We start from the raw sequence: 9,551 nt of genomic DNA on the forward strand, positions 1-9,551 counted from the left end.
AATTCTGGGTGGATGCAGACCCAGGTGCAGCCACACACGCCCCCTTCCGCCGCCTGCCCCCTTCTCCTGTCTTGCTAGTTCTTGGTTTAACATTAAGACCACACTCTAGCTTGACTGGAGCCTTTTCTGATGGGAACTTGCCTCTCTACCCCTTGGGAAGAAAACAAGGATTTTTATTCTCTGCTTAATTGATTTCCTCTGGAGCTGGGGCAGGGATGCTTCTCGCAGGGCGGAGGCGCGGGGACCACCTGCACCTGTCACAGCTGAGAGAGCGCTTCCCAAGCCCCGCTGAATCGGAGTCTCTGCAGTAACCCAGCAATCAGCCCCTGGGCCCTTGCTCTGGTGCTTCCTGCACACGACAGTTTGGAAAACAGACATTTCCTGACACTTCCAGCTCCGGGGGGACAGCCACCCCTCCCGGCGACGCCTGTCTGAGGGGACATGCGCGCTTTCACAGGTTTAATTTGAACACAATCCGAGAAGAGCTAGGAGAGAATTCAGAGCCCACTCTCCTTCTGTCTTTTCTAGAAAAAGAAATTGAATAGCGCAGGATTCAGATCATGAGCAAACACTTCCATTTTACTACGCTACAATGACTCATGTGTTTAAGCAAGGTATCGAGAGGCACTTAGATAAGATTGGCATATCTATGTTCCCAAACGGAGTGGTTTTGGAGCTTTGCCTACATAAACCTGTGCTTCCAGACTTCCTAACAATAACAGGACACAATCTGGACATGCAACAATTTTCTTTCCACCATGTGTGAACTCTGGGGGTTCGAAGCGCCCCCACGTGAAGGCTTTCGTCACTTCCTGGCAGCTTGCTCCGTTTTGCCCACTTGGAGGAGACGCCAGGTGAGGCTGGCATATGGGCCAGCTCCCGGAGGCCCAGGAATCCCAGTGCTGACTGTCCACGATGTCTTCATAAATAACCAAATGAAGCACGATACGTTCCAATAGCTCTCGCGCGTGTTGGGCCCATCCTAAGTACTTTGCATGCACGAGTTAACTCACAGCCACCCTAGGGGACAGGGTTACTGTTATTAGTGCCATTTGACAGATGGGAAAACCAAGGCAGAAAGGTTCAGTCACTTGGTCCAAGTCCTCCCTTGTAAGAGGCCTGAGCAGAGTTCAGACGCACATAGTCTGAGCTATTAACCACTGGGCAACCCACCCATGGGACAACGTCACCAAGGTGACTTTGCTGGTAATTCCATGAGAAATGTCAACCGAGGGAAATGCAAAATGACAAGACCCTGTCACGCTGCCACCTGACACATGTGTTTGCTTAGTTTTCAGGGCTGTTTTGTGATGGAATGTCACAGGCCCCTCTGCACCTTGTCTCAGGCAGAACTTTGCTCGCGGCCTCGTTCCCATGAGTGTCTCTCTGTTTAGGCCCAGCTAACCCTCCTCACTGATCTTTGACCTCAAGATGAAGTCCCCTCTGTCTCTCTAGGCCAGAGACTTCTCCTGCCCTGTACAAGGCGGGGAGCCAGCAGCTCTGATCCCTTGTAAGAACCACACCCATGCTTTTCCTCCAAGTCACAAATGAAAGGAATGCCCCTGTGACCATAGGCCGCAGAGCCTTCCAAGTAGCCAACAGCTGAGACAAGAAAGAATCTTCTGGACAGAAGGCCATGCCTCCACGGCCTGGGCCAAATGGTCTTCTTAAGGCCCCAGCATGGTTCCCTCAGGCTTGTGGCAGGTCGCAGGCTCCTTCTGGAACCTTCTTTATGAACTGTGAGTGGAAGGCCTCAGTACCGGCTTTGTCAAGTTTGAGAGGCGCCTCAGGAGGGCTGAGGGGGTTGGGATGAGGAGAGGTCGGTGCCTAGTTCAACAACCTCATTCCTCCCCAGGGTCATTGGTTCAGGGTGCAATTCATAAAGAAACCCAGACAGTCCCCGGTGGCCACCATAGGAACTACTCTGCCTTGGCCAGCTGGGCAGTGCCTCCCCGTGGGAAAATTGAAAACATTCTTGCAGGAGACAGCCTGCCTCCAGCACACACCTGCGGGGCGCAAGGTGCAGCTCCACGGGCTCTGAGTGCCGCCAGCTGACTCGCTTTTTTTTTTTAAATCCTCACCCAAGAATATGTTTTTATTGATTTTTTTTTCTTTTTAGCGAGAGAGGGAAAACACATCGATCAGTTGCCTCCCATACACACCCCGACCGGGGATCAAACCCCAAGACCTTTCAGTGTACGGGACCATGATGCTCCCACCAACGTAGCTGTCCGTCCAGGCCAACTGACACACATTTTAAGAAGCCATCACATCAGACGGAAGCCCCAAAGGGCACAGTGCCGGTACAGCGCTTTTGTGCTGCCGGTGAGGGGTTTTTTATTACCGATGTTGTAAACGGATTCAAGTTGTCTGGTATAGAAGACCGCACGTGGCAAATGCAGTCTTTGGTACCTCATTCTCCCCAGCCCACAAAGCCAGGGTTAAGAGGGCGCAAAGGGACACCAAACCCTTTGCCAGCCCACAATGCCTCAGACCTGCTGCACCGAAGACCTGGGGCTCCCGGGTGCCTGGAGGCCCCAAAGTCCCCAGAGCTGAGCCCCGGTTCCACTAAAGATGGGCCATCTATCGGGCTGAGAGCGGTGCCGAGACAGGCTCCGGCCTTAGGCCTTTTGCTCTCCAGCCTCGGAGCATGAGCCTCACCCTGCCCGCCGACATTGGAGAGCTTTTTTTTTTTTTAATGTGTGGATTTTAGTATTTATTTTTTTAAACAGCTTTATTGGGATATAATTCGCATTCCATACCAAGTCACCCATTCAACATGTATCACTCCATGGTCTTTAGGATTTAGACACCGTTTTAGAACATTGTTGCCACCCTAGAAAGAACCCTGGACCCCTTAATAGTCGCTCTCCATTTTCCTGCCCTCAGCCCTAGGCAACCGCCAAGCTACTTCTGTCTCCATCGATTTGCTTTTTGTGGACATTTCACATAAAAAGAATCAGGTGAGATGTGGTCTTTGGTGTCTGGCTTTTTAGCATAGTGTTTTCAAGGTGCTTGGCTCCATTTTTGTGGGTAAGTAATATTCTGTGGCATGCAGCTCAGGAAGAAGGGACAGTAGGAGAAATTAAAATCTAGGCTGACCTTGAACTTGGATATGGGGAAGGGGGGGTGGAGACCCTAACATACAGGCCTAGCACACAGATAGATGGGGAGGGACACCCAATCATCACTGTCTGACCACGCCCACCTCCACTTTCCTAATCCTAGGGAAGGGGTGTGCAGTGTCTCACCAGAAGAGGACAGTGGCTTCTAAGAAGTACCCAGCGTGGGGCAGGACCCAAAGGGGCAATTAAGCATTTCTCCTGTGCTCCTTAGAATGGAAGCCTCTTTCCACATGTGGAAGCATTGCCCCTCTAAACCTCTGAGCGAGTCTAACTCTTGGGATTATCCAAGGACAGGTCCCCATCTGGTTTGAGAAGGTTGCGTCCTTCTGAAGCTTTCGGTTTTTTCCATTTTCTGCGTTTTCTGCGCCATCTCCCCTTTAGCCACTAGATGGCACCAGACTCCCGCAATTGGGGTGAAAGGATTGGGGTGCATGGAGACCGCGCGTCAAGGCCTGTATCTTGAGGGGTGTCTACTTCACGCAATCCTAAGTTAACTTAATTATTCTAAGATACATCCTTATTATGGAAATATTTTACTTATAAGTAGATTCTTTTTATATCTACACATATGAAAAATATAGTCCTGAATATAAAGAACTCACACAAATAAACTTCTCTTAGCTTCCCAGCCCCCCTTTGTTCTTCCATCTTCAGGAGAAGCAACAGGACCTGGGGCAGAAACCAAAGCTCCACACCTCGACATTCTGACACAGAAATGTGGGGCCCGGCCCGGTCAGGACGCACGTGTGGTTCGGCCCGTGGACGGATCTGCAGACTGGCCAGAGAGCAGGTGACAGGCGCCCTGTGTCTGCGACTGACACCTGCCGTCTGCTGCGCTGAGGCGGGCGCCACTGCCCCCACCCCGTGCCCCCCGCCCGGCGGCTCTGCTCGGGCAGAGGGGGCACCCAGCACGGCAGGACCCGCAGCCGCCGGCAGCCCCTGGGGGAACCCCTGGCATGAAAAGGAACCCACATCCGGTACCTGAGCCTGAAAGCGAGACTCACAGGCCCCGAGGACGGGCGCTGGTCGGCAGGGCAGGCGGCCCGTGGGGGCCCAGGCCCGGCCTGAGTGGGCCCTGGAGTAAAGTCTGCCCGGGCATCCCCTGCCCCCAACAAAGAAACGCCCCGGGCCTCCGAAACCAGAGCTTCAGGAGGCTTCTGAGGAACAGGGAGACACTCCGCCTCGCCCTACGTTTTGCATTTTTCTAGACTAGAAGTTGAAGTAGGAAGGAGCCAGGGGACCCAGAGCAGGGCACTCAGGGACATTCCCGCCCCTGGGGCCAGACACAGGCTCAGGGCCCCACGCGCGCATCCTGGAGACCAACTTCCTCCTGCACATGTGGAGGCGTCACGTATTTGACACTGAGCTTGAGGGACAAAGGTGCAGAAGTGGGGTTGCGCCCCCTCCAGGTGTCACCGATGGGGTCCCCCCCCCCCCGCCCAGGTCTCTGTCATGGCTCCCTTCCCGCCTTCCCCATCACCGCATCTGAGCCCGAACTGCTGAGCTGCCTCTCATCCTACATTCAGAGAGAACCGGATCCGCTTTCTCCAAGAAACCATCCTGGCTGGGCGGAGGCGCACCGTGACATGGGTCCCCCCGACCCGGGCCCAGCCATCCCTGCCCCCAGGCCCCACACAGTCCTAGCAGGAACACCACGGACACTCTCCCCTTGTTTATGCTTTTATTCCGCAACGGGCAGGCCAGGGAGCACAGCATCTGGTGTCACCACCCTGTCCCCAGGGAGTCTCGGGCCGGGTCATGATGTGAGGTGCTTAGTGGGGCTGGGGGTCTAGATGAGAGGGGGCGCCAGCGACACAGCTCCCAGGCAGGCCGCTGTGAGCTTCAGATGCCCTTGCTGCCTAGAGCAAGACGCGTACCCGGGCGTGGGGCCCGTGCGTCCTGGCTGTGGGCCCAGACCCGCACCCCTGTCTGGCCCCCCCGCCCCCCCATCCTCCTCGAGGTCACAGACCTGCTCTCAGGGCCTGAGCCTTAGAAAGGAGCTGCTTAAGGAAACTACGTAATTACCTCCTCAAATACGGATCAGATCGAACCCCACCATTGGCCTCCTAGGGGGGCAGTGGGAATTGGGGACGTCCCTGTGAACCCGCAAAGTGTGCGCACGGGGACCTTGGAGGCCCTGTGACTCTGGCCTAGCAGGCAGGCCACCCTGCGGGCCCACCGACCTCCCTGGCTCCTCAGTCTGCGTCGAGGTCACTGTCCACGCCCCTCTGGGTGGGGCTGAGGAACTAGTGCGTCAGAGGAAGGCGACCGCAGGTGGACCCCTTCAGGCTTCACGCAGGGCCCGAGGCTCTGGCCAGACGGTGACGCCGAGCACTCCAGGGTCTGTGCTGGGTGGGGTTCAGGCGGGAGAGCATGTGCGGGGGGTGGAGGGCAGGGCCTGGGAGGATGCTCACCTCTGAGGAGCAGAAGGGCAGCCAGGCAAGGACAAGGGAGAGAATACCTTTCCAGTTACTTACAGCCCCTCAGGCAGCCTGGGCCAGGAAAACCGGTCAGGCCACCTCCGGAGCCTCAGCCGCACTGGGACACCCTCAGGCCAGCGCAGCAGACCTCATCCCTGGGCAGAGTGTGTCAGCATGCGGGCTGTGTGTGTGCTGGGAGGAGGGACCGAGGTAAGCGGTGTGGGGCGTGGCAGCGGGGGCAGCTGGGGGCGGCGGGGACAGGGCCATGTGGCAGAAAGAAAAGTCCATAAGAGGCCATCCCAGGCAGCGTCAGCAAGAAGGCTGGTGGGGTCCTGCGACCAGACAGGCTCTAAAAGTTGATGCTCTTCAAGTCCATGGAGCAGCGGTACCTGCCGTCCAGGCTCCTGGAGCACAGCAGGTTGGGCAGGCAGGGGCAGGCGTGGTGCCGGCGTTTCCTGAAGAAGGGGATCTGGGGAGAGAGGAGGAGGAGGACACCTTCGCCAAAGGGACGTGGGCCTCCAGCCCTGACCAGGGTCGCATGGCCCCGCCCCCACCCGACAGTAGCACCCCTGATAGAGGAGGAAGCTGGGGCACACAGCGGCCAAGCAGCGTGCCAGGATGGCACAGCTGGTTTGTGGAGGAGCCAGGGTTTGAACCCAGGCCATCTGGCTCCCAGGACTCTAGGATCGGCCACAGCGCAATGCTGTTCATCTCCCACACTGAACCCCCACACGCCCCCAACACCGCCTGTCCCTCGCTGACCCAGCCCCCAGCACAGTTGCACGTACACGCTCACGCACGCATTCCTTGAATGAATGTGTCTTATGATTCACCCACTATGCTGCGCTGGGGGCTGGGAAAGCCGCTGGACAGGACAGACGCAGTCTCTGCCCTGAGATGCACACCCGGAGGAATGCCAAGCAGCCGAGGTCCCTCGGGGGCGTCGAACAGGAGCAATGAAGAGCATAGCTAGTGTCCAACTGCCTGGGTGCAAACCCCAGACCTGCCACTTACCAGCTGTGTGACGATTCACAAGTCATTTAGCCTCAACTTTATTATCTGCAAAATGGGTTAGTAACAGAGCCTTCTACCTATGGCTGCAAAGAGGCTTAAACATGCAACAGGCACTTAGTAGGAAGAGAGGTTCCAGCCCCAGCTCTGCCCCATTGGCCGTGCGCCCGTGCAGGTCCAGCAGCACCTTGCGGCTCCCCGGGTGGCACTCGTCTCCTTCCCGGCCCAGTGGGGTGCACATCCGCAGACCTCGGAGCCACAGGCTGACAGCGCAGCAAGTGCCCGCCCCGCACTGGACGTCCCGTTCGCAGGCCTGCAGTGGGCGACAAAGGGGCCGTGAAGGCCCATTAGAGCCACCCATGAGAAACCAGAAGCGAAAAAAGAACATCCAAAAACTTTGGGGGGCAGGCGCTGAGAGCAGCAGCCCCCTCAAGCCCCACAGGACACCTGGGGCTTTGCATTATTGCCCCGGGTCCCATCACGGCAGGAGGCTCAGGGCTCAGTGGGTCCTCAAACCTGGGTCTGCGGAATGCCCTCCCCCCAAGCTCCTTTGGGGCCACTCAGCAGGGAGAGTCCTCCCCTCCTGACAAGTCTAGCGGTTAGGAGGCAGCTTTTCTGGCGCAGCTGGTGCTGGTGGGATTGAATTAATTCAAACTCCTGGAGGGGGAGGGGCCTGAGGGCCCAAGTTTCCCCGGGCCCTCAGCACCTGGGGGTGCCCCCTCCCTATGTTGGTGCCCCCACACCCTCACCAGAAGCCCAGCTCCATCTGAGGTTCCAGTGCCCAGCAAGCAGCTGCCGCCCCACTGCCCCCCCTGCTCTTGACAGGAATGGTCCCCTCTGGGTGAGACTCCCAGAACAGGGGCTGAGCGGGCCTGCTAGTTTCTGGAAGGTGCTGTTTGTAAAGAAGGCCGAACGACCTGGCTTAAAACAGAAACTGGAAAACCGAGCTCGGAACTGCTCCGGAGAAGCCCCCGACCCCTCCGCGTCCAGAGCCTTGCAGCCTTGCGGGGCTGCATGCAGTTCGCGGCTGGGTTGGGGCTCACTCTTCCCCTCCCACCAAAGGCCACGGAGCTCCCTCTGCTGCCTGCGGCCGGCGGCAGGCACTGCTCGCCAGGGGGAAGGCTGGGGCGGGGGCCGGGCCGCTGGTCACCGGGCCGTGCTGGTGTCCAGCCCAGGGAGCACGCGTCTCACACACCAGGCGCCCCCGCCCGACCCCCCGCCACAGAGGCAGGGCGACGCTGTCCCTCCCACTCTGGGACGAAGGACCATCCAGCCTGGGTTTGGGACAGGGTCAGGCTGGGAAGCAGAGGAGTGTGGGTGATAGAAACCGGCCCCTTCCGGAAAGTCAGGCAGGAGGTCAGGGGTCCGGACTTGCCCTTGGCACCCGGTTCTACCCTCTCGTCCCACGTCACGCCTGTCATGCATTTCCTCTTCACCTGTTTCTCTCTCAATGGTGCTTTTCAAAGTGATGACTCGAAAGAACAGTTCCCACCTCTCGCAGACCTGCATGCTGCCACCTCCCTGGGCCAGGTGCCGGAGCTCGCAGCGCGAGGCGGCCTGGGCAGGGGTCAGCCTTCGGCTCCCGCGCCCTCCGCAGGGTGACGCGGCTTCTCCCCTTGAAGCCCAGTAGGAGGCCAGCCCTCGGCCTTCGGGGTCTCCTTCACTAGGTACAGTTCTGCGCAAGCAATTCTACTGCTGCTCTGGGTCTCAAAGGCATTGACCTGCTCTCATGTCTGTCCTTTGAAACTCAGTCCCTGCCCTTTAACAAGGAGGAGAAAGGAGCTCTCCTTTCTGTCAACAGGCACGCTGACCCGATTCCAGGAGTCCCTGGGCGTCCCCTACAGTTCTCTTCTCCAGAGGGAAAGTCGGAGGAGGTGGAGATCAAAGCGAACTCCCCTTTTTCTCCTAGTGGTTTTTTATCTGCAAAGCTCTCAGGGAAACTATTACTTTCTTTTGTAACAAGGGTGGCCCCACCACCGTAGCACGGCGCGTGCCCCCTGTGAGGACGGCCCCAAGGCACCACGCTTCCGGGAGAGACCGCAACCCGCGTGTTGGCAGCGCTGACGTGCGCGGGGCCCGTGCACGCACCGCCTCTGCTCTGAGGCCGCGCTTCTCCCGGTCACCCCATGCTGGCTTTTGGGGGCACTCAGCCGACTGTCGGAGTTGCCCTGTCCCTACCAGACCTGAGCACAGAGTGAGGACAAATACGCAGGAAGGGAAAGAGAGTTTCAAGACGGCCTTCGGGAAGAGCAGAGAGAGCAGAGGCTAACAGTACCCGGCAGACACTAATAGGGTCGCCGCCCTCCCTGAAACCAACACCCTGGGTCAATTAGACTGGACACCTGGACCAGGCTGTATATGAACCCAAGTTGGCACAAAAGATAAATTAAACGATGCTCATCCAGCTTCTAAAGGTTTATCACACCCAAGAGGAGTCTTCCTGTCACCGCCGGTCCGCACTTCAGAATTTTCAGCGCTCTCCTACTGCACGGAGAGCAGGATCTGGTTTACACACAGCTTCTGCAAAGCACATCCGTTGAGCAGGGCGAGGGCTAACTAATGGGAAAATCGTGTGAACCGTCGGCAGCGCCAGCGGAGGACGGCTCTCCCCTCTCCCTCCGGTCCCCCCCGCCAACCGTGTTTCCTGGCTCGCTCCCACACGGACCCTAACCCCCCCCCCCAGGAAAACGCCGGCCCACTTACCCCGGTGATCACCGCACAGTCGGACACCGTCACCAGGAGCAGCATGACTGAGACTTGCGTGGCCCCTCTCATGGTCACCATCCACTCTGACGCCTCCTGCTTCCTGCGCCTCAGCCCCGTGCCGCCCACCAGGCAGGCCAGGCTCTGCCCCCCGCCCTCCTCCCAGATTTATCCGGTCCGATCCGGGCTGCCGTGGATGCCTGCCTCGTCCCCTCCCTTCCCCATCCCCAGATGATCTCAGACGCAACGATGAGACCTGAATCCCTAATGACATCAAATCACCATCAACACC

At 58.1% G+C, this 9,551-nt stretch overlaps 1 protein-coding gene across 1 annotated transcript; it reads right to left on the reverse strand.

Annotated features, from left to right (window-relative positions):
- Nucleotides 1–5,894: 5,894 nt before the first annotated feature.
- Nucleotides 5,895–9,331, reverse strand: PROK1 (prokineticin 1). The gene is made up of 3 exons (XM_054564802.1): nucleotides 9,260–9,331; nucleotides 6,744–6,869; nucleotides 5,895–6,014 (listed from the first exon to the last, which is right to left on the reverse strand). Exons 1-3 carry the CDS (start codon nucleotides 9,329–9,331, stop codon nucleotides 5,895–5,897), a joined length of 318 nt encoding a protein of 105 aa, XP_054420777.1.
- Between the last annotated feature and the right edge of the window lie 220 nt (nucleotides 9,332–9,551).

Source organism: Pteronotus mesoamericanus, unplaced genomic scaffold (genome assembly GCF_021234165.1).
Source record: "Pteronotus mesoamericanus isolate MK-2021 breed Mesoamerican mustached bat unplaced genomic scaffold, CSHL_Meso_final scaffold_99, whole genome shotgun sequence".
Classification (NCBI taxonomy): Eukaryota; Metazoa; Chordata; class Mammalia; order Chiroptera; family Mormoopidae; genus Pteronotus; species Pteronotus mesoamericanus.